Source organism: Plectropomus leopardus, chromosome 16 (assembly GCF_008729295.1).
Source record: "Plectropomus leopardus isolate mb chromosome 16, YSFRI_Pleo_2.0, whole genome shotgun sequence".
NCBI classification, from domain to species: Eukaryota; Metazoa; Chordata; class Actinopteri; order Perciformes; family Serranidae; genus Plectropomus; species Plectropomus leopardus.
Genome location: NC_056478.1, coordinates 25,206,423 through 25,231,736, shown reverse-complemented (window position 1 = coordinate 25,231,736; position 25,314 = coordinate 25,206,423). Strand labels below are relative to the sequence as shown.

Genomic DNA, 25,314 nt, shown 5'->3' with positions numbered 1-25,314 from the left:
TCCTGTTCAATATTGCAGACTTACCACTAAACTGGATTGTAAGCTACTAAACATTATACCTTGTGAACCTTTCCTTGAACATGAAAATGTAGACATCAGTAAATTAGGCTTTTGATTTCTGCTGAGCTTTATAACTGGTCAGTCGGCAGAAAATGGACATAGGCAGTTCTGGTATGTATACTGCTGTACTGTGACATTCTGAGATACACAAAAGCAATCCTAGGAGATTCTACCTTTTCTACGCAGCAGAGGAAGTTAAGAAACCATACAAAGCACTCCAGAGGTGAGAGAAACATTAAAATCAGCATGCATTTAAAAAAACAACAAAAAAAACAGACACTCAGAGAGGATTTGAACGCAGCGGTGAAACTTCCCAACATTCACATCAGTATCAAGATGAAAAAGAGTCCCTTAGAAACGGGCAGAGGAAAACCGAATCACCTTGTCATCCTGTGTGACACGACACGGAGCAGTGAGGAAACATACAGTACATCATTTATAAGTGATTACAGCAAAGAGCACCTGCGACTACACCTGCAAAGAATCCTTTTGTGTGTTTCTTTTATTCACCTGAAGCAGCAGGCGGGAGGAGGAACACTCCACCTTTTATGTATGGGAAACTTCAGATTTACCTTTGGTTACCTAAATTTAATCTGCTCTTCCTTGAATTTGAGACCACTTTTAAGTGAATGTAAGATACTTCTGTCTGATCCTGGATTTTATCAGATATTATCTGAGCTGTCCCAGTGTAAACTGAGTTAAGGTGCAAAGCTGAGGATTGTTTGCAACTGTTACACATGAGACTCTGTGGGAATAAAGCAAAAGGACTCCACTGAGCTTAACTGTTCTAAAGACATTTGCCATGACAAAACTTACACAACTGTTTGTGTGCTTTCTCTTTTATTTTATATTTTATTTATTTTTTGTTTAGAACTTTAATTTGAACATGCCAAATGAATTGGGAAAATAAAATAAAACAATAAAAGGAGTAGGCCATGGATACTAGTCAAATCATACCCCCTTTTTTCATTAAAAAAAGTCTCAACAATCAGGTGACAGTGGAGCACAGGCCTGCAGTAAATAAATTAAAAGAATTTGAGATCAATTTGTTGCTGTTATCCTGCCGTCTGTTTGCTATGTCTTTGTTTTTTAGTTTTCTAAAAAGGCTTCATCAGAGTTATTTCTTTCAGCTGCTTTGTTGCCATTCTGAACGTCTCCAGAGTTTGACACTTTCACCTCTCATTCTTTAATGAATTAAGAAACTTGTCTTTTACATTTAAAACTTTTAATTTCATTATGGTTGTTGTTTCATTGCCAAGAAAATGTTGTTTCTTGTATTTATTCTGAAGACAAATAGCTGATGTGTTACAGTGTATGCAGACATTTAAGCCAGATCTTTGGGCAAATCGTGCTGGATGTTTAAAGTTTATTTATCGCTTCAGGCAACTATAATGAATTTGTATAAAATGAGTTTGGTTTGTCTACAATAGGCCAAGAGGACCAGTATATCAAGAGGTCACTGTTGAATAAGTATTAGGTAGACAGGTTATGTAGACTGTAAAGCAGCTGATTTTTGCTGCTGAGGGCACTGAACAAATCACAAACAGAAAAAATGATCAATGTCGAAACCGTTATTTAAAACAACAGATTGCTTTTGAAGATTGTGTATTTGTCAAATTGATTTTAAGGCTGCAAGGTTATAATGCAGTTGTTATTTCATTATTTAAAGAACGGTAAGGGGGAAAAAAGGTATTCGCTGCTCTACACTTTCAGGTAGCTGTACAGTTTATATCTACACTATATCACAGCCACTAAACTGGGCTCATACTCCCATTTCAATCTTACAAACCATCGGGGTGAAATCTGCTTCTTAAACTTTATAGCTACGACTTCAATTAAAAGCATAGTTCAGCTTTTTGCTTCACCGTTTCATCTGGGACTCATTCTCCTTTGTTAAACCCCAGTGAGGAGCTGCAGCACAGTGGTCAGGTTAAGTCACAGTCACAGCTGTTAGTGAGGCTGTCATATGATCAGTCATGAAAATGGGAAACAACAATTTAATTGTGTTGAAAAACTGTGAAGCTGTTTTAAGAAACTTCAAATATATACAGTGCCTTGCGAAAGTATTCGGCCCCCTTGAACCTTTCAACCTTTCACCACATTTCAGGCTTCAAACATAAAGAAATAAAATTTTAATTTTTTGTCAAGAATCAACAACAAGTGGGACACAATCGTGGAGTGGAACGAAATTTATTGGATAATTTAAACTTTTTTAACAAATAAAAAACTGAAAAGTGGGGCGTGCAATATTATTCGGCCCCTTTACTTTCAATGCAGCAAACTCACTCCAGAAGTTCAGTGAGGATCTCTGAATGATCCAATGTTGTCCTAAATGACTGATGATGATAAATAGAATCCACCTGTGTGTAATCAAGTCTCCGTATAAATGCACCTGCTCTGTGATAGTCTCAGGGTTCTGTTTAAAGCGCAGAGAGCATCATGAAGACCAAGGAACACACCAGGCAGGTCCGAGATACTGTTGTGGAGGAGTTTAAAGCCGGATTTGGATACAAAAAGATTTCCCAAGCTTTAAACATCTCAAGGAGCACTGTGCAAGCAATCATATTGAAATGGAAGGAGTATCAGACCACTGCAAATCTACCAAGACCCGGCCGTCCCTCCAAACTTTCATCTCAAACAAGGAGAAAACTGATCAGAGATGCAGCCAAGAGGCCCATGATCACTCTGGATGAACTGCAGAGATCTACAGCTGAGGTAGGAGAGTCTGTCCATAGGACAACAATCAGTCGTACACTGCACAAATCTGGCCTTTATGGAAGAGTGGCAAGAAGAAAGCCATTTCTCAAAGATATCCATAAAAAGTCTCGTTTAAAGTTTGCCACAAGCCACCTGGGAGACACACCAAACATGTGGAAGAAGGTGCTCTGGTCAGATGAAACCAAAATCGAACTTTTTGGCCACAATGCAAAACGATATGTTTGGCGTAAAAGCAATACAGCTCATCACCCTGAACACACCATCCCCACTGTCAAACATGGTGGTGGCAGCATCATGGTTTGGGCCTGCTTTTCTTCAGCAGGGACAGGGAAGATGGTTAAAATTGACGGGAAGATGGATGGAGCCAAATACAGGACCATTCTGGAAGAAAACCTGTTGGAGTCTGCACAAGACCTGAGACTGGGACGGAGATTTATCTTCCAACAGGACAATGATCCAAAACATAAAGCCAAATCTACAATGGAATGGTTCACAAATAAACGTATCCAGGTGTTAGAATGGCCAAGTCAAAGTCCAGACCTGAATCCAATCGAGAATCTGTGGAAAGAGCTGAAGACTGCTGTTCACAAACGCTCTCCATCCAACCTCACTGAGCTCGAGCTGTTTTGCAAGGAAGAATGGGCAAGAATTTCAGTCTCTCGATGTGCAAAACTGATAGAAACATACCCCAAGCGACTTGCAGCTGTAATTGGAGCAAAAGGTGGCGCTACAAAGTATTAACGCAAGGGGGCCAAATAATATTGCACGCCCCACTTTTCAGTTTTTTATTTGTTAAAAAAGTTTAAATTACTCAATAAATTTCATTCCACTTCACGATTGTGTCCCACTTGTTGTTGTTTCTTGACAAAAAATTTAAATTTGATATCTTTATGTTTGAAGCCTGAAATGTGGCGAAAGGTTGCAAGGTTCAAGGGGGCCGAATACTTTCGCAAGGCACTGTATTTAAGGAAAATCCCCAACTACATAGGTCACACATCATATAATCAATAAACAAATGTAACTTTCTGTTGCGTCTATAATTGTGTCGAAGACATATCAAGTAAGAAAAATGTGATTACCTTGCGTTACATTAGACTAAATTAGATTAAATTTAATTACATTAGAATAATGTTAAATGGTGTTACATTACATTAGATTACATTATATTACAATAGGTTAGGTGTCTAACTGTAAGTCAAATCGTCTAAGAAAAATGTGCTTTCTTGTGTTGTTGTTTCAATGCCATGTTACATTTACATCGGTGTTTCATTGCATTGTGTTGCACATTATGTAAATACCTTGAGTTATGAGTTTGAGCAAATACCTTGATTATTTTTGTCATGAAGAATCAGTTTCTTTTTTCTGTTTTTTGTCGTTACAATGCATTTCTAAAAGTAAGTAAGTGTTAAACAAGGTCTCACTTGTAAATGTAATACTGATGTATTACTATTTTTAATTTGTATAACTATTGTTACTGAAATTCAAGAAGAAAAATGTGGTATTGCATTTTGTTGTATTACATTTGTCATCTGTATGTCAAAGACAAAAGGAAATATGTATTTTGTAACATGGCATTACTATTTATGCACTAACCTTGACTTGAGATTATTATTGTCAAACTGCTTTTTTTCCTGCGTTTCTGTATAATGTTTGTACTCTACATCTCTAAACAGCTTGTTTTCTCTTGTTAAAATTAATTATTGTCTATGTCTTGATGTATTTTTATTTTAATAAAGAAAAAGAAAGACAAGTTTGCAGTTTTCTTCATTCTGGTATAGTATGAATCCTGCCAGAACCATCCTCATGCAGTCTAAATACATTACATAATCATCAATATGAACATGCATAAAAAATGTTAATACAATTATGATACATTATTAAAAGGTCTGACAAATTACAGACTGAATCCTCTGTGCTTCAGAGAAAGTGCTGAATTTAATTATGAATCTATATGATTGGATTTATAGTTCTCGGTGGAATATTCTTCAATTTATCTGCCATCTTCAGCACCAATCTCTTGTCCATGTTGCTCCTAATGGTTATAATAATTAATAATGCTGCACTGCAGGGAATGCCATATACGGCCGCTGTAATGGAATACTTGTGCATAATTAATCAAAGGCCGAAGGCAAAGGAAAAAGCTCATTTCACATGATGAGGTTTTCTTATTAATGCAATGCATTAGATGTCTTTGTGCTGTGCTCAGGCTCTCAGCCGTGCTGCTAATTAAAATGTTTGCCATTTGAAAATAGGCATGAAATTATATAAGCAGGATATAAACACCACAACACCATTAAAATATCTTAGAGGATCTTTTGCTGTTGAGAAAATCCGCTGTGGAAGTTACTTTCCTGTGGTTGTAGCATCATCATTACAGTCATATACATGTGAAAGCAGCGATGCAAAGTCTTTGTCTGGTTTCTGCAGGTCAGAGCACAAGTTTTTATTTTATTTGCCAACAAATTGCTGCAAATCCAGTCAAGGAGTGCACAAGTTCTAATAAAAACAAAATATTGTTAACAACTGTATGTGCTTCTTTTTTCCACTTTTTAGAAACCAGTGTCATCGTTAGTGCATGAACTGTTTTGTTATGAGGAGCAACTTTTTTAAACAAAGTGTGGAGAGCAGAAATTATTAGAAAGAGTTTATTAGCTTTTGGTATTTTTCTGGTTTAAAGACTTAAAAAAAGTATCAAGTCAAAGTATCTTTTAAAGGAGAAACGGCACATTCTATAGCTTAAATGTGTAGTTAATTGACAATTAAGCATCATTGCTCACGTCAGTACAATCCTACAGCCTTGTTTGGTCTGCATTTGTCATTTTGTGACTTTAAATTACGCAAAAATTAAATACGTAAAAGATAAAAAGTACTAATACCACAGTGTCAGCGAGGAGATATCTCAGTTACTTCAAGCCAATAAATTGGTTTTGTATGAACCCTTTAGATTTTCGTGACCCCATGACCTTTCCTAAGAGCTACATCACCTCTACCTTGTTTGTTTCATCCAGAACTTGAGTAATATTGGGAGCAATTAGGAAGGAAGCTTCTAAGGGGCACTAGCAGGTCTCTAGATTTACAGGATAATTTTGTTTATTTGTGGCTTCAAGTACAGTTGCTCCTCTTGGGACAAACAATGAGCTCTGGTTTCAGCTAATAAGAAACAGCCTCAATTTTGGTTCATTCAAAGTGGGGAGCTGTTAAAACATAAGCAAACATTTATAGTGCTTGCCATGATAAGATTTGCTGGGCGGCAGGACCAGAAACCAATAATCAGAATCACACCTGATGAATGTGTTGTTCAGAGGAGATGAGAGGAGGATAGTGAGGAAACAGCACGAGGGTGTGAAAGAGAAGGACAGAGAGTATGAAAGGCATGAAGAGATACAGTGAGCAGTGAGAAAACACAGGAGGTGACAGGGTGTAAATCAAAGGTGCAAACCATCCTGCACAGCGAGAGAAAATTGTGAGCAGAAAAGGAGAGCTGGAGGCAGTAAATCTAAATTGAATCTGCTGAGTCAGATTTTAAGGAGGCTCTAATAGAGTTTGCAGAGCAATTGTTTCCTTTGTTACGGCCCACGGGGTGATGACGGGTCTCGCTTTCTCTGCTCTTAGTTTGCATGAGCTTGTAACTAAGATTGAGAATGAAGCACAAGGGACACCAACAGTAGAAGTAGAAGAAGTGAAAAAAACACTTCAGAGTTCATGAATTTGATTTAACATCTACACTCAGAAAAGAAAAAGTTCAAGGTAATGACTAAGAGTGAGGTAAGATTAGGGCAGGACAGTACATGGTTTTTTTAAGGTAAATCTATAAATTTTCAAATGAGAAATATGATGATACAATACGATTTATATCAATAAAGCTGTGGCAGTGTTTGGGTCTCTCGTCTCTCTCTGCGCCACCCTGTCCTTTCTTGGTCACAAATTCTTTTGCAACATGGAGAAAGACAGCACTGGTACTCTATTTTAATCAGTCTGTTAATTAGTCTATTCAAGGATGTACAGTGCGACACTGGCCTATATATGTTGCACGTGCTATGCAAAAATCAGGCTGTGTGATGAATGAAATCATCACAGTGCGATACTGATTCGGGCTGCATGTGTGTAAGACAGACTTATTTGTGTGTGAGGTGAATGACACAAAAAATTAAAATAAATAATACATTTAAAAAAAAAATCACAAAAACAGTCACGTTATGAAATCTGAGTATACTTTTCCTAAGTTAACTATCTTGTCATTTGCTTTCGTTTCTGCACACAAATACTGATGTGTTAAGGTTTGAGCAACATCAGCTCCAGTAATAAACAAAGAAATAATTGCCAAAAGATTGCTAATGGAGGTAGCCGCCAGCCACGAAACATTAGCTGCTGTGAAAATAAGATTAGGACTGACAGGACTGCGATGATTAGCTGAGCTGATTAAGTGCTAAAAAGTTTGCTGAGTTGCATCAGTGGCAGCATCATCGGACTTCAGACAGAAGGTCTGATAACTGTAATACATATTATATGTAGCTACATGCTAATGACAGGGCAACATGTAATCTTGGTTGCTGATGTTGTTAATTTAACCCCAATTTTGTATCGAATTCCTACTGGAACATGTCCTTTTGTGAAGATTTTGGTGTAGATGCTTTTATTGTTGATTTTTCACAGTAGAAAGTTATGCTATTCTCCCATACAGTCATTACCCAGATGCAAATACACTGCTAATGTACAGTACATGTAGCACAGGCTAATGTCAGGGAAATGTCATCTTGGTTGCCAATGTGGATTATTTCTCCTCAATTTCAGATCATATTTCTGTTGGAATATGTATGGAAGATTTTGGTTTAGAAGCTTTTATTGATTTTTCACAGTAGAAAGTGCCTCTTTTCTCCTTTGGTCATTCCCGTGCTTCAAATACACTGCTACATGTAGCTACATGCTAACGCTAGTGACTCATGTAAACTTGGTTGCCAGTGTTGACTATTTCTCCCAAATTTCGGTTCATGTTGTTACTGGAACATGTCCAGCTGAAAGGATTTTGGTTTAGAAGCCTTTATTGTTGATTTTTCATGGTAGAAAGTGCTACTATTCCCAAATATTCTCTAGTTATTCAAGTAGACTGCTACATGTAACTACACGCTAATGCCAAGGAAATATGCAATTTTAGTAGCCACTGTGTTACTTTCTCCTTGATTTTAAATCATTTTCTGATCAAACATGTCTGGTTGTGTCTTTTACCGGTGATTTTTCATAGTAGAAAGTGCGGCTATTTTCCTCGACAGTCATTACCTGGCTGTAATGACAGCTCAGAGATGCTTAGCAACAAAAACACTGAACAATCAGAGCAAACTGGGCTTTTTTCGGGGGGGGCTTACAAAGACAGAAGCTAAGATGGAGCGTTTCAGACAAAGGGTGAATACAAGTGTTCCAGCACAGACAGTTTGAGGAATATTAAGCGTTTTTTGAACATTAAAGCATGTAAACATGTTCTGGTGGAAATCCAAGATACAAGTATGAACCTGAAATTAAGCTTAAAACTTAAAAGTCCACTCTTCCTTTATCATTTTCTACTATTGACTTTATTCACCCTTCATCTGTTTCTTCTAAAGAGTATGGCTCAGAAAAATAATAAATTAAAATCAAGGAAATTGACTGTGTATTGTACCTCTGGGCTCTTGCGATTCTGCAGGATCTGCTTGTCAGTATCTTTGGAGGCGAAGAAGCGAGTGCATCCTCTGTTCAGGTACTGCAACAAAAACAGAAAGAGAGAGAAATAAGCAAGACTTTAGAGAACAAAGCAACAGGTCAAACAAGCACTTCATTTGAAAAAAAGAGGCCTTAAAAGTTGAAAACTAAAATTATAGGTGCAGGGAAGGTCAGAGAGGGGCAGGTAAGGTAAGAATGTTTCATGGAGTTTGTGTTTGAGAAATGTCAAAGTCTCTGATCCCAAAACAAGTTTCTTGAAGAGACTCAACATCTTTTGTCTCGTATATGTGCACGTCTGGCATCAGAAGATCCCCTCCATTTTTCTGTTGGTCTCAATTGTTCAGAATTCATCCCAATGATTAAATTACCATTTGCACAAAGAGCAATCCTATCCCCTCAGTAATTGATTCTGTACCAGTTTTAATGGATTTTCACCAGCTGGCCTCCCCTGCTGTACATATATGCTGAGGAACAAGCTAACAAACTTCCCGGGTGTATTCGAAGAGGAGGGAAATAAGAGATTCGAGCTTATTTTGTTTGGAGAGGGGGAGTCCTTCTGGCCCGATCGCATTGACATAAACAACAGCTTTCATTACGGCAGAAGCCACAGGGAGGACTACACGCTGGTTTAACCCTCCATCTCTTCAATGGATTACAGATGGGACACATTCTGCATTTTGTTCCTTTTGTTTTCCTCCTCTGCAAAACGCTTGTTCAATCAAACTCTCACTCCCGAAGGCTCCTGCGCGCTCTCCTCGACACAGAGGTGTACTCAGGCTGTTTACTGCATACTTGCGTACTTTACTTTCCAAATGTTGCAGAGAAATATGGTACTTTTATCTCCATTGCATTTGTCTGGTGGTAAAAGTTGCATTAAATGTGAGATGAGCGTGTACTGTGTCATTTTTATTTGTCCTTTTGTCCCTGCTTACCTTTGTCTTTTTCTCCTCTTCTATTCTTTTTTCAATGCTTTCTTCCATTTCTTATAATTGTTATTAATTTTATATTTATTTATTTCTGTACTTCCCTATTTTTCTTTTTTTCATTCTTTGTTTCAAACTATTCATACATTAGTCTTTCTAGTTGTCTTTCATTTCCAATAGTAGTTTACTTCTTCCTGGCCTATTTTCTTTTTCTTTGCTTTCTATGTGCTTTTAGGCGTTGCCCTCTTCTTTCTCTTTCTTTCTTTCTTCTGTCATGATTTCTTCTTTTTCTTACTAAATTTCCTACTCTGCCTTTTAGATTTTTTTCATTCTAATTTTCCTTTTTTCCATCTTTGTTTCCTTGCATCCTGGCTTTTTTTCCTTCATTCCTCCCCTTGTTCTTTCTTTCCTTTGGTACTTTCTTCCTTCTAACGTCACCATATCCATTTCCTTAATTATGTTCCCCTGCCTGTGATTGTTTCCTCACTTCATTCTCAACCCTTGTATGCCATTATTTCTTTCTCTCCTTCCTTCATGCCACCTTTTCTTCCTTTACTCTGTCTTTATGTATATTTCACTATGTTGTGCCTTCCTTATTTCTTTACGTCTAATCCACAGGCTAAATCACCTGGTGGGCATTTCTGGAACTGCATTAGTGTGGTTCTCGTCTTATCTTAAGGATAGGACTTTGTCAGTCTCTGTCAGTGAACTTGTGTTAGATGCTGCTGCTTTGCCATGTGGTGTCCCCCAGGGATTGTTGTTGGAACCCATTTTATTCTCCATATATATGTTGCCTATTGGACATATTATCAGTAATCATTTGTATGCTGATAACAACCAGTTGTATTTTGACATTTAAATGCAATGAGCTTCACAAATTCTTTGTACTAAAGAAATGTTTAAAAGCAATCAAAACCTAGATGGGAAATCATTTTCTGCAGTTAAATGCAGATAAAACTTAACTCTTGATTACTGCTCCTGATAACATTCACTCAGCAGTCTGGCAGAATATTGCGTTCTTAGCCTTGTCTTCATGATATAGTCTGCATTACCTAATCTACAGTATGAATTTTTGATGCCAAAAAAAGTTTCTTTCATCTAGTAAACATAGCCAAACTTAGGTCTGTTGTGTCAAAAATTTAATAGAGGTGCTTGTACGTGCTTTTATCTCATCTTGTTTGAACTACTTTAATACTCTTTTTACATGCCTTCATAAATCTTTCTTGCTCTGCTTTTTAATCATCCCAAAATGTTGCTGCTAAGCTCTTAAAATGATCCAACAGATGGTCACTTTGCTTGCATCCCTCTTTATTAGGAAATACATAAATAATAAATTAATAAATAATAAATAATACCCCATTCCTTTATCTCCCTTTTTTCTTAATGCCTCATTTTCTTCCCTCTATTTTTCCTTCTCTCTACATTTGTCACCTTCTACCCTGTATTTCATTCATTCTTTCATCCTCGATTTCTTTCTTTCCCTCCTAATTTGCTTTTATTCTGCCTTACTTCATTACCTTTTTTACTTAACTCTTCAGTTCATTTTTCAGAGGTTTTTTCCTTCTTTCATGTCTTGTTTCTATCTCTCCATATTTATGTAGTTATGTGGTGCCTTCTTATCTTCTTTCCTTCCTTTGCTGTGTGCTAAATTCTGTCCGGCCTTTCTTTATTATTGCATTTCCTTTAGCCTTTCCTCTCAAGTACCAGTTTGCTTCTGCAGTTCATTCTTGCCTTCTTTCCGTACTTCCTTTCCTCTAACCTCTGACTTTATCCATATCAATTTCCTTATTTTTCCTATATTTGTTTCCTTCTTTCCTACCATCCTATCTTTCCTTTCTTTTTTCCTTGTGTCTTTCCTACTTTGCTACCTTTGGATTATAAACCTCTAAAAACCTACTCTTCTCAGGTACTTTATTTTTTGACATCCTGGTACTGTCAATGCTAATGAAGGACTTTTACTTTTCCACTGCGGTATTTATACTTTTACTACTTACTCTACACACTTCACTCTATATCTACATCTATAAGTTTTTGTTGTATCTCTCTTTCATGTCTTTTCTGGAATCTGAGAATCATTTTACACCAAAGACATACTTTGGAAAATGTCCTGGACAAACCTGAATGCCCCTCACCCCACTCTCTGGACTACAGATGAAATTTTAATTCATCATGGCCACAGTGCTCAATACTTGACTGCTTTCAAAAGGAAACTTCACTAGATCTATTTTCACTTTCCCCACCAGCAGGGAAAACTGTAGATATATGAAGCTATTAAAAGCTGTTGAACGAACAGTGGGAGGTGTAATAAGTTGCAGGGGGACACTAGCAGGACCGCAGAGCGAGTGTCGGCACTTTAAGGCCTGACAATGACGCAGGTGAGAATAGAATATTGAATTGAGATGCTGCCAATAAAGGGATGACTCTGTAAGAAAGAAAGTATTCTCAAAAATGCTTTTTTATTCTCCTCCAACGTAAGTGGAGGCAAAGATGACTCAGCTCTTTTCTGACAGAGGCAAAGACAAAGGAGGATCTGATTTTAGCCTGAGGTCAAATAAGAAAAAGACACACTTGATGGCAACTGTTATTTGCTTATTTTGTTATTACAGCTATTGACTTATTTTATTTATTTTTTTCTTTTCTTTCTTTCGTACTCATTATTGCATTGATATACACCATTATGTCGGGTTTATATAATTGTCTTTTTTTCTACATTTTAAACCCAAGAATGTTTTTCATGCCTTTTTTTTCTCCAATATTTTCACTCATGCCACACACTTTTATGTCTGGCTTCTACAGTTCTGTTAAATCTTCCTCCAAAGTTACCACCATCACTCTGACTTTATCTAGTAAAAGAATTTACAGTTTATTAGCCTTTTATCTGTTATAAAGAAAAATAAAACTATCTAGTTTTGTACTTTTAAGTGTTAGCTTTTCTCAGACCGTGTCAACAGATTACATTTAAGAGCTCTTATGCTGACAAGCAAGACAACCAAAGATCAATACTTCTTTCATTCGAGCAACATAGCAGCAGAAATGTAAGAGCCATTATCTGTGCATTACCCGCTTTCACTGCAGCCATTATTGGAGATTTTGTTTGCTTGTAACTGGTGGTGAACAATTTATGTTTATCGGGAAACAAACCTGATGGCAAACGTAGCCATTTGATCCTCCCCTGCTCTCTTTCTGCAATGGACGACTGATAAACGCGGTACAGCGAGACAGCCAGATGGGCTCCAGCTTTAATGAAGATCTGGTGCCTGAGACAGCCGGGCTTAGTGGCAGCTCAGTGCTGCCCTCTGCTGTCTCATGGTGTCACTGTCTCATTGCTCTGAGAGGTGATCAGGAGTTTGGCTGATTAAACATGAAACATGAAAACAGCTATTAGAGGTCTTTACAAATCCCCTTAGTTCTGAGTAACAAAGACCTAAACCAGGACCAGAGTCAGGCTAAATCTTAATTATACTCAGTCTCTAACTGCTCTGATTACAAGTTCATCATCATCAGCATCATCATCATGGGATACAATTTGTTTTTAGAGTAAGACTAAAGGCATGGGGTGCTGGGAAAATGGCAGAATTGGTTAAAAACTAAAGGAGCTTCATGCTGTTGTTTTCTCTCTGTTTGGGTCTGTTCAGGTTTATTTGGAACCAGTTCTGACTGCCCTGCTGTTCTTTTTGGATCATGAATCATATTGGTTTTGGATAGTTTTCCATAAGACAGTTTCAGATTGGGTCCAAAATTCTGGACTTTTAAAGAAGATGCTAGAACGAGCTGTGCTGCTTCACATTTTTAGATTTAATTTTGATCAATAAAAAACGTAATGTTGATCACAAAGCAATGACATTGTGTCTTTGATGTGATGCACAGTGAAGAAAACTAGAATTCAATTTTAGAATTTTGTCATAATTTCCTCATGGCCTTCTTAAGATATACATTTGCGAGTATGGGACGGACAACCTGAAAACGTAATACTTCCAGCCGCAGCTGCACTGGTGCAGGGGGGCATAGAAGCACAGACTGGGATGCTTGATTTTTTTAAAAGAGCAATAGCTCACACCAGACTCATGTTACATGTGTCCTGTTGGATTAGATTCTTCAGTTTGTATACAGTTGGGTTAATCGAGAAAAAAAAAAAAAAAGTCATCCACACTTAGCTAACATTTTTCTCACTCAAAATCAGAACTTTTTGAAAGTGGATAAATAAATCTTAAAACAACAACTTCATGTTTTACTGTGAAGAAGTAAATCAGAGCTTGTGGTAAAAATGGCATTAGTAAAATCTCTCTCTTGTTTTAAATGTCAGTGAAGTCGAAACACAGCATTTTAGAATTTAGAAAGCTTTGTGCGGCCATAATTTAAGTCATATTAACTTCGTTTGGGACTTCCTCTTTTGCCTTTAACACTTCGGTTCCCCATAGGTAAATGTTTTGACATGAAATAGGAATTACAATGGGTGTTACAGATGAAATCATTTTCGCCGCATGTTTGTACATATAAATGTTTTTATAATATATACATTTTTATATAAATATAGTCTAAGAACAGGTGGTGTCACTTGAGGCAAATTAGTGATTATGGATATAGGTATATTTAAATAAAATTGATTTGGCTTTTTTTGACACTTCACAGTTCTCGCTGACTGATATCACTTTTTCTGTGATTCATGGTTCTCCCCAAAGGCATGCAGGGGAATTTAAAAGCCCTTAATCATGTTCTGATTGTGCTGACAAAGCTATGACAATAAAATATAATTGACATTAATATGACAATAAAAACAAGTCATTTGATGTACTTCCTGTTAAAGTTAGGAGTAGAGAGAGAGAATAACGTTGAAACTGTGATTTATTGCCAAGAGAGTGCCACAGTTTTACTCTAAGGAATTTTTATTTATACCTACTGGCCAACATTTCTTATCATTACTTATCACTTCAATGCCTCCACTTTCTACTGAATAAATCTACAATATAGGTAATAAATCTGTCTGGAGAAGTGACAAAGCTGTGCAGCTATGGGAGGAGGGACAAAGTGCGGTCTGATTGAAGACAGAAAGCTGCTGGAACTCAAATTTCTGCTCCTGCCTCCAAAATCCTCTGTCTATAAATGGCCTCTATAGAGCACAGCCACGTTTTTGTTTTTTCATACTACATGTGCATAAATCACTTTAAGTAAATCACTATTGCACCAGAAAATTAACAATTTCTGATTCATGATGCTGAATGTCTAAACGCTGAATGTGCATTGTAGTCCCTACAGGCTGCTGGTTTAGAGCGCTGGAACTTTTTTAATACTAATTCATTCAGAAAGTAAATTGTTTTCTGTTTAGCCATGAATAATATATATATTTTACTGTCTGCAAATCCAAGGAAAACCAACAATGTTTGTCTGTTTTCATCCCTCTTATCCCCAAAGCCTAGTGGTTCCTATGGAGATCTTTAAAAGCACTTCGTGAATATTTAGTTAAATTTCTAAAAAGAAGGAAAAATAATTTCCTCTATTTTTATCAAGCCTTATTCAAACAGGAGGAAATATTGCTTTGTTGAGGACTATTCTTTGCGGCGGAATAATACACATTTGCTGCTCTAGTGAGTTTTTAGGGCAGCAGGACGGTGTTTGTGGGATTGAGTCAAAATAAACTTGTGAATGTGTGGCTCAGTGATGTGTTTTTAGTAGTTTTTAGACAATAATGAAGCTCTATAGCACAGAAGGAAAAATATAAAATATCTTCTACTTGATGGAGGGGCTCTCTAAACAATACTCCACCCTGATGTCACCATCCATCATCTGCAGTATCCATCTTTCTATCCATCTGTGGTATCTGTTTGACTGATCTATTTCTATACATGTCCAGCACACATGGGTTTATGAAACAACAAATGTACAGTTAGACTATACACACACACACACACACACACACACACACACACACACACACACACACACGTGCCACCGATTTGCATATTTCTCACCTCAAATGTTTTCAGAAACATGTTTAAGCTTACTCTTAAACTGTTTTATGAGAATGTTTGTTAACGCCAAGCCACCATTGTGTCAAACCGATGAGCGCACATGACGTCTCCCACTAGCCGGAGCCTTTATTGGTCTGGTCCAGTGCAGTGCGTTCTCGTAGTTGTAGGTTTTCTACCTCTTGAGCATAAGACAATCCCACAGTCCTTTTTCTCTGTTTTCTCTGGTGATGAAGCACCAGTTTCACAAGTATTTGCATCTTTCTACAGCATAGACGGCACAGTTTTATGTGAGGACCTTCTCTATATCGGTAAAATATTTTAAGAGATGAGGTGATGTGTGAGTACCCTGAACGTGTCCGGGGAGCTGAGGTGAAACTTCTGCCTGATGTCCTCCGGAGCTCCGGCACAAAGTCGGTAAAAGATGTGGTAGTTTCTCTCCTCTGAGCTTTGTCTGCAGATCCTTGACTTCTCCAGCAGGTAGTGCGACACGAAGCCACCCACGACGGCATTCTGAGCACACAGGAAACACATTTTAATACGTTTATATATAACTGACTGCATTTATAGCATCTGTCGGGGTGTGCTGACCTCATATCTTATTTTTTCCAGTCTTAAATAATTAATATACTCTGAATTCAAATAAAAATATCAATATCATACCAAGACTATTATATTCTATATAGGTTTGCATGAAGCAGGAAATCAGGAAAGATCAAGAACAGCACAAGAGGAAATAAATGCGAATGAAATTTATCTATGGAAATATAATGATTTATGGCATATATGCAGCAGCCCTGCAGCCGCAACTAATCCAGAGACAAATGATAATAACTGCAGAAACTGAGGCCTCATTACTGTTTGTCTTTTGCTGCGTAAGCATCTGAGATGATACAGGGAATATTGTGTTTATTTATGAATGCAGAGATATTCATTAACTGCATATGGAGATCAATATCAACAGTTTAAATAGCTATAGCTATTAGGCATCATATTTAATTCATAGCTCCCCACTGTTTGTGAAACACTCATCTAGAGAGCACTTAGGAGACAAAGCGAGAAGTTTAAAGCTGTTATTATTCTTTGATAGCACAGTGTAAAGTACCTTCTCATTGAAGTGGATTTCAACAAACTTTCCGAAGCGGCTGCTGTTGTTGTTTCGGACAGTTTTTGCATTTCCGAAAGCCTCCAGCAACGGGTTGGCTGCAGGGTTAAAGAAGTCACAAACACAAATTCACACAGAGAAAGCAATGCGTTTTACCGGATATGAAGAGCAAAAGTGAGTCTTACCTTCCACTATTCTCTCGTCGATGTCCTGACCAGTTCCGTAAGAGGTTGTCAAGTACCTGTCAGGAGAAACACGCAGTACAAGAGAGTTATGTATTGTAATACAACAGGCCTGCAACAAATTCTGCCTTTAACACTGAGTGTTGACTCCTCTATAAGGGATTTTCTGAGAATGTACTCTATAGTTGTTTTTTGTATTTTTTTTTTTTTTTTTTAAAGTGAAGTGAAATAAGAAAAGCAAAGCAAAGTAATCAAGTTAAAAAACAAAATATAAATTTCGCCAGAACATTTCAAGCTATAATCACATGACGGTTGACAATCCTTGGAAATGTTCCTGTGAGTTACTCCTCTCAGAAACATACAAAGATGCATTGTCATCCTCACCTAAGTACAAACTTGGTGTTTTCGGTCTTTCCAGCCCCGGACTCCCCTGAGACGATGATGGACTGGCTCATCTTTAGGACCTTCATGTCCCTGTACGCCTTATCAGCTTGCAGAGAAACACAGAAGGGAAGCAGCTTTTAGATTACTCTTTCCTCCGCCTCAAGGACACAAACCTGACCCCAATAATCAAACAGATATTAAACTTTTGATGTCTGCAATATAAAGATGATAAGGCAGTCTGAGTGAAGATAGATACAACTGTGATGTTCAGAGGAGAGTTGGATATCTGAGCGCTGACTGCAGCCTGGTGGACAGATCAGAAACTACAACAGGAGATCAATCATGAATGAATACTGCACCGAGGATAGTACTGTTAGCACGATCATTTATTTGTTAGTTTTGGTCTCTCCATGTAATTTGAAGACTACAAGAAAAATAAATAATATTTAATCCCTCAAATTATAAAATGGATAACATGATACCAAAAACTGTAATAAGGATAGTTAACCTTTCAACAGTCAACATTATAGACTGTAGAATATGTTAACAAAATGCAATAATTTATTAAGAAAAGAAATCCTTGTATAATACATGTAAAAAGTGCAAAAGTCAATGCAATATAAAAGAAATCTGAAAATAAAAATAGCTTCATAAAATACATAAATAAACAAACAAAATAAACACGAAAATAAACAAATAAAAATAAGTACAAATAATAATGAATCTAGCAACAAAATCAGTTTAAAATGTATGATAAAAACAACAAATAGTCAATGTGATATAATAAAAATAGAATTAGGGTAGAATCAAAATACTAAAATGCATCATAGAAAAAGATGGCAACAGATTTTTTTAAAAAAAAGTTGCACTGTTTTTTAACCTGTTAACATTAATCACAAACATTAATCCTCCCACACAGAATCAACTCTGCTTCACTCGGGAGAAAAAAAAAGCCTGAAATACACAGCAGAGGACCAGAAGTACATAAAATGAACCCGCAGATATGAAAAAATATCAACAAGACCAAGTTCCTCTTTAATCTAAAGTCATTTTTGTGTTGACTCACCGACGGCGTAGACGTGCGGCGGCAGCGTGCCCAGCGACCGGCCCCGGTACTTGCTGATGGTCTCAGGTGAATAAAGCTTTGGGATGTCATAGTACGGGTTCACTGCAATCAGGATGTTGGCTACAAATGTCTGAAAGAGGAGAACAACAACAAACATCATTCAGATGACAAAACTCACAGCGACCACAGAGGCAAAACTGCAGTCTCATTGCATAAATCAATGACTGGAGTGTGTTGCTGTTTGATCTGCATTTGAAACAACAGTTCTACTGAATATGTGAAAATATGTCTACCATCTAAAAGACGGTAAATCAACAAGAAATATGACTTTAATTCAGCAGTCAGTTCTTTCTTCAGCCACTAGACGTCAGTGTGTACTGAGCCTGACTCACAGCAGACACCACGTGAACCACATCAGATCAGATCACATGATGAAGTTCATTAGAAAACACACCTGAGGTCACCAGTGTCTGTGTTCGTGTGAGTTATGTGTGTGCTCTTGTATTTCTGTCTTTGTGAGGACAAAGATGTGATTCAGACCATTATATGTCAGGAAGATTTTTTTTTGGAAAGTCAGGATTATAAACAAAAGTTGGAACATTTTTGAAAACAAGGGTTTTTCAAAATAAGGTCATTTTTAAACAGTGCAGCCATTGTCAAAAAGCCAGGATACATTTATGATATCTTTACAGTCAGGATATTTTTGGAGAATGAGGTCAGTTTTGGAAAATGGGGACTTGTTTGGATAATGAGAGCACAATGTTCAGTCCTCACTTCTTCAAAGGGCTGTTTGAGGGCTAAACTGGACTCATTACGCTTTTCCTTATTTTCAGACATGAATATATATATATATATATATATATATATATATATATATATATATATATATATATATATATATATATATATATATATATATATATATATATATATATATATATATATATATATATATATATATATCATGTTCTTTTTAGACTTCAAATAATGAGGTATGTAAATGTAATCCATGTGAGCAAAAATCCCAGGCTTCTGACCGCTCTGAGTATTCTCTCTCCAATGATTTACTTCTATCAAGACAAGATGATGGCAGCTCATAACAGACTTCTTTACATGATAATCTGCTCCAGGCACATTACTGCAAGTGTTTACTTTACATAGCCTACACCACTACATGTAGCTACATGCTAATGTCAGGAAAACATGTAATCTTTGTGCCAAAGTCATTAATTTCTCCCCAATTTTGGATCATATTCCTTCTGGAACTTGTCTGGTTGTGCCTTGATGCTTTTATTGGTGATTTTTTTTTCACTGTAGAAAGTGACACTAACCTAGTCATTCCACTGCTGTGATGACAGTGCAGAAACACAGAGATACAGAAGACCTGAAAACACTGACTAATCAGGGCAGACTGGTCTTTTTCAGGAGGAAGACAGACGGCAAAACTGAGCGTTTCAGACAGAGGGTAAATATAGGTTTTTCAACACAAACAGTGTGAGGAAAATGATGTGTTTTCTGAAGATTAAAGCATGTAAACATGCTCTGGTAGATAATACAAGTATGAACCTGAAATTAGTATAATAAGTCTTCTTTAAGTCTTGTTTTAGGATTACGGTTAGAACTAGCTTTACATTTAGGTTAGTTTTAGGGATTAGCAAATGAAAGACTCCTGCCAAGTACAGTCAGCAGTACACATGTGAGTGAATGTGTTAATTTATTATTCCTATAAAGCACTTAGAGCTGCAAAACTTCTATTGAAAGTCATTTGTGAAATCAGTACATTACTGTTGTTTCATACAGAGAGTGAGATGTGTCTGCAACTGAAAGTGAAAAATAGTGAATGTGCCAATAAGAGATTACATGCAAGTATGTGTGCATGCGTGCATGCATGTGTGTTTGAGCTCCACCCAAAGGTGCTGCAGGCAGGTTCAAACAGAGGTATTTTGTGTGATACTGCAGCAGGTTTGGCTTCAGTTAGAGGAATCAAGATGTGTGACACCAGCAAAAAGCTTGTACAGCTGCTTATTTTTCTCATAAATGTAAAGACGATGAGAAACATCTCCTTCATGATTTCAAATTTTCTTTGAGACACTGAAAATATTGCAGAGGAAGTACAAACAATCGGCTCTGATTTGCCGTCCTGGTGTCAGTACTCACATAAATCTTGTCTTTGCTGTATCTCACACGAACATTGTTGAGCAGAGTGGCTTCATTCAAGTACATCAAAGAACCTGAGACACACAAAAAGACATTAAAGTTACTAGAACAGCAGAGGCATACCAATGTCTTTTTCAAAGAGAAAAAAAGAAATGCTGAAAACAAGAAACTTACAGTTATCCTCCACGTGTTTGTTGACGTCATCCTCTGCAGGGAAGACTTGGTTGACAGCAGCCAAAAATGTCTGCAAAAAAAGAGCGAGACAAAAGACAATGAGGTAAGAGCAAAGATTATGAATGATTAAGTCAAAAAGCTTGTGTGAGTGCAACATCACAAGACATCAAACACAAGATCAAGACTGTAATATTCAGTCATCTAAGGAAAAGAGTCTATGAATTACCCATGATTGTAATTAGTTGATTAGGCAACTAGCCTCCTTCGGATGAAAGAATTTGGTTTATTCATGGACAGAAACTTTTGATAGAAGTATATAAACAAAAACTTTAATTAAATAAATCCACACCAGCAAACAAAACATGAATGCATGAGGTGCTGTTTTTGTTTTTCAAGGAACAAAGTAACCCAGTGATGTGGTTTTTATTATCTAATTCACAGTTTAGTGTCTCTTTTATGCAACACCTATTCTGTGTCATTTGCTGCTGTGAGTCATTGTGTAAGACAGTTGTCACGAACCTGTTTTGCAACCAAATCACAGAATAGTTTCCATCTTTATTTCACCCCATTTTTATCTGTTCACAAATTATTTCATACTATAAGAGTGAAACTTAAAATAATAAAGTTATTTGAAGGGATAAATTTAGCAGCTGAAGGCCTGATGAATTATTTGGAGACAGGAGGTAACAGGATCAGAGAGAGTGGAGGCTGGACAGACAGAGACCAGTCATCACCTCCAGAGCAGGGAGCGACACGCTGCATTATTAAAAGTCTGATAAACTCACAGTGCCTTATAGATCATAAAAGATTTCATAATAAGAATCTGACATGAGAGAGGAGGAAATAAAAAGTCTGGAAACCATTCTGAGGAGATGTTTTAGAAGATTTCAACTTTAATTTTGGTTTTTCATCTGTTATTTTTCAATGAGTTCAGGGTCTGACTAAGCGGTGTAAGAAATGCTCTGATCTTTTACCTCAGCAAAAGTAGCAATACTACAATATAAAAAAAAATACTCTGTTACAATTAAAAGTGCTAAATTCATAATCGTACTTAAAGCACACAACAAAGATATTGTTGGACATTAATATGTTCAACACTTGAATTTTTCAACTGGTAAAGGTGGACCTTATTTTCATTGATTAACATACTGTTGGAAGGTTTAATCTATATAATTACAACATAATTAATTGATTTATGGTATTTTGTATAAAAATCATAATTTTTAAATCAAATAGCAACAAAAGCTTTCAAATTAATGTAGCAGAGTAAAAATGCAATTTAATGTAAATGAAATGAAATGCAAATGTGTAGAACAATGAAGTAGGATAAACACTTGAGTTCAAGTATAAGTACAATTACCTCATACCTTATACTTAAAGGGAAACTTTGCTAATTTTCCACCAGCTCTGTGTCACTGCAGTGTGTGCAGACGGAGTGTGTTTGGTTTCCCCCTGTCCCCACTCATTTGTCAGAAGATTCATTTAGCACATTTTGCATCACTGAGCGTGCGGGTGGAGAGCTTAAAGTGCTCGCGGTACAGAGGGAAGTTACACCCTTCATTTGCACACACTGCAATGAAACAGAGCTGGTTGAAAATTGGCAAAGATTCGCTTTAAGTACAGTTCTTAAGTAAATGTACTTACCACCACTGTTTGTACTTCTACCTCACAACATTTTAAAGAGGAATATTGTATTTTTACGTCCCTTCCTTTTTGTTTACAGCTGGAGTCTTGGTCACATTTTGTTGTTCATAAATGAGTTGATAAAAAGTTTGTTTTTTTCTGTTCTCACTTACGTTCACAGATCCACCAGTCCTATCAATTAGTAATAACGTGCTGGGTCACCCAGTATTGGGCAGTCCAGCCCCGTTTTGTCCCTTTTTGATGAGTCTCACAAATAAGTAGCGTCTGATGCCATGGAATAAGGTAAGAAGTTAGACCTCCACTTCATCCAACTACTTAGGCATTTCTGCATGTTACGTACTTTGGGGTAAAAATTTTAAATTAAAAAGATATATGATAAACATATAAAACAATCTTCATTGTCAAAGTTTAAACCCACAATTTCCAGTCTTTTTGGTTTAAGCGCCTTTATGAACATCACATTTCTGATGTCCATGAGTTGTTAGCAGCTCCAGAGTAATATTTCCACTTTAAACTTCTATTGCAATTGACAATTCAAGCAAATTTACTCAGAAATTTATAAAAACTGTACACCAAGGATCACTTTTACTGCTTAAATTCTGATGCAGAGGCTGTCCACACATTCTTGTAGCTAAAACCAACCAGGTTGAACTAATACACGAGGGTTTAATAGGACACATGTGACCTCAGTGTTTTGGAGAAGGGGGTAATGGGTGTTGTATTTCTGTGACCTGCAGGCCGATCAGTGCCAGCTCCTGTAGGCTCCTACAGGCTCTCTCTGCAGGGCCGGGCTATTTAATCTGCCCTATTAAAGCGGCACAGCAGGCCTCCAGTGCACCAAGGCTGCAGAGCCAAGGTGACGTACAGTCGATTCATTCTTTCCAGTGGTGGCATGTTCCACATTCTTAGCCCGAACTGGACAGATTCCACAATGCGGAGCCACGTGAAGAGAATGGAGGGGAGAAAAACGTGAAGAAAGAGGAGGTGGAGGTGGAGGGAAAGTGATGCAAGGCCAATAATCTGAGAAAAAAACAGAAGCTAAGCACTGTTTACCGTTTCATCATCGCTAAGGAGAGAAATGGCAACTGGGTGAAAATTGTCCCACGTCTGACCCTACCCTACAGGAGCTCCTGGACAGATTTCTCTGAAAAAGCGCTTAAGATGCATGTAAATCCTTTATATACATTACAGTGTTACTACATTGGGTTTACTAATGAGGCCACTGCAGCAATGACGGGTTGTTGATTTCACCCCGCAGTCTATATAAACTAGGGATGTCCAAACTTTTCTGAATGGAGCCCAGATTAAACAATGTGACAAAAACCTGCTGACCAACTGCTTCTTCCATAACATGGCTTAATTAACTTCTTACTGACTTTTATCTACTTATGACTTATATCTGCTCATTTTTGTTTTTTCGCAACTTATTGACATTAATCTACTTATTGACTTTTATTTACTTATTTAAAAAAAAAAAAAACATTTAAATGAGACAAATGCAACTGTTTGAATTTTGTGAAATACGTATTGAAATTTCCACAAATCCTGAAAGTGTTGGTCCTCACTGTTAACTTTATGCCTCTTTGCTGTGGTCATTTCTGCTACTCAAGGAAATGTCTGCTGTTGGCTAACCGTTCTGTTTGCTTGTTTACCTTTTATTTATGAAAGCACATCAGCTCCACCTGCATAGGTCCTACTAAATGCATGTCTACAAACTATATGATTGTCCTGCCACTGTGAGGTAAAGGGAGAAAATGCAAAGTGATATTACTTGATTAACCAATATTGTATGGCGTGCTACCTATAGCATATTTTGAATGTCAAGTTGAGGGTCTTTTAAAATTGGTTCAAGGGCCACAATTGGCAACAGAGCCAGACTTTGGACATGCCTGATATAAACTGAAAGACTGCCCATATTCCAGAGTTTTAGTTTTCTCTTCAACAGCAGCCGTTGGTTTTAGTTTATTTCAGTACGAGTAGGAATTCTGATCAAACTCTATCTTGTGTAATTACTCTACGTCAATTTGTAGTTTTAGATATAAGAAGCATGCAACTGCTTCTTGCACCAATGAGTCAGCATGCTGTCATGAGCACAAGTCTCTCGTCTATAAGTAGATGCACAATTCCTTCCATGTAATGCTTCAGTTGCTAAGTGTAGTTTGGTAGAAAGAAAATAGTCCCTACATGAAACTGCTCACAAGGTTGGTGGATTATCTTCAGTAACTGGGTCAAGATTTCTGGAAAGAGACATTGTTGTTGAGTTTTTTAAATGTTATGTTGGCACTTTGAACACCGCCAGCTGATTGCCATGCAGTTCCATTATTTTAACGACAAGGCAAACATCTCTATAGCTGATATTTCCAATACTCACAGGTAAAAGGTAGAATATGTATTTTTGCTTTGTGGGTGAATTGTCCCTTTCAAATATCCAGTGTAACAGAACCTGAACTGACAGCCCCCGCTCCCTCCCAAACATCACCAGCAGAGGCAGATCAAAGTGTGGACGTCCTCTGTGATACACACACACTCTACACGACAAAGAGTCCTCCATTGTGACTGATAGTATGACAGGGTATCATGCTATCTGTCCCTCTCCTGACGTCCATTGCAGGAGGTCTGCCAGCGAGTGAACGCATCGTCAGACACTGGCACAAACTGGCTGCAGCGGGACAGACTGGACATTGTTCTGACTGTTACAGGCCTCGGCTGCAGCCCGGAAACTCCCTCTGAGAACAGATCTGAAGAATGCAAGTTTTTATGCTTCCACAGCAATGGTGTACAGTGCAAAGACACTGTTTTTCTTCCTTTAGATATGACAAAGACCTGATTTTTTCTTTTTTTTTGAGCAATGGTAAAGAATGGGAATTTTTTACCCAAAAACACTGCAACACAGGCTTTGAAACAGCCTCAAACTAGAATTAACTGGAACTGACCACCAATTTCAACTCATCGTATCATTGAATCCAAGTGGATGTTTGTGCCAAATTTGAAGAAATTCCCTTTAGGTGTCAGACAGACAACCCAAAAACACAACACATCCAATCACGGCTACCTGTCTTTTAAATACTTTATGTCAACGCTGGTTTAATTTAGGGACATGGTTGGTTTCGGTCAAAACTCAGGGCATGAAAATATACAAGAATGGACTTGAATTTTAACGCATTGACGGAAAGTTCAGCATAATAATGACCAACTGATCTCAATAATATCTTTTGGTCACAATATTAGGATGACAGACAACTGGAAA

The 25,314-nt window shown here is 37.3% G+C and overlaps 1 protein-coding gene across 1 annotated transcript in view; it reads right to left on the bottom strand.

Annotated features, from left to right (window-relative positions):
• Window positions 1-25,314, bottom strand: part of myo6a (myosin VIa) — a 183,421-nt gene that overhangs the window by 128,451 nt on the left and 29,656 nt on the right. Inside the window, exons 3-10 of the mRNA XM_042502963.1 lie at window positions 20,424-20,493; window positions 20,250-20,323; window positions 18,093-18,222; window positions 17,027-17,132; window positions 16,646-16,701; window positions 16,461-16,558; window positions 15,704-15,868; window positions 8,429-8,509 (exon numbers count right to left, since the gene is read on the bottom strand). Of these exons, the coding sequence (XP_042358897.1) occupies window positions 8,429-8,509; window positions 15,704-15,868; window positions 16,461-16,558; window positions 16,646-16,701; window positions 17,027-17,132; window positions 18,093-18,222; window positions 20,250-20,323; window positions 20,424-20,493 (780 nt within the window). The remainder of the gene's footprint in view (window positions 1-8,428; window positions 8,510-15,703; window positions 15,869-16,460; window positions 16,559-16,645; window positions 16,702-17,026; window positions 17,133-18,092; window positions 18,223-20,249; window positions 20,324-20,423; window positions 20,494-25,314) is intronic.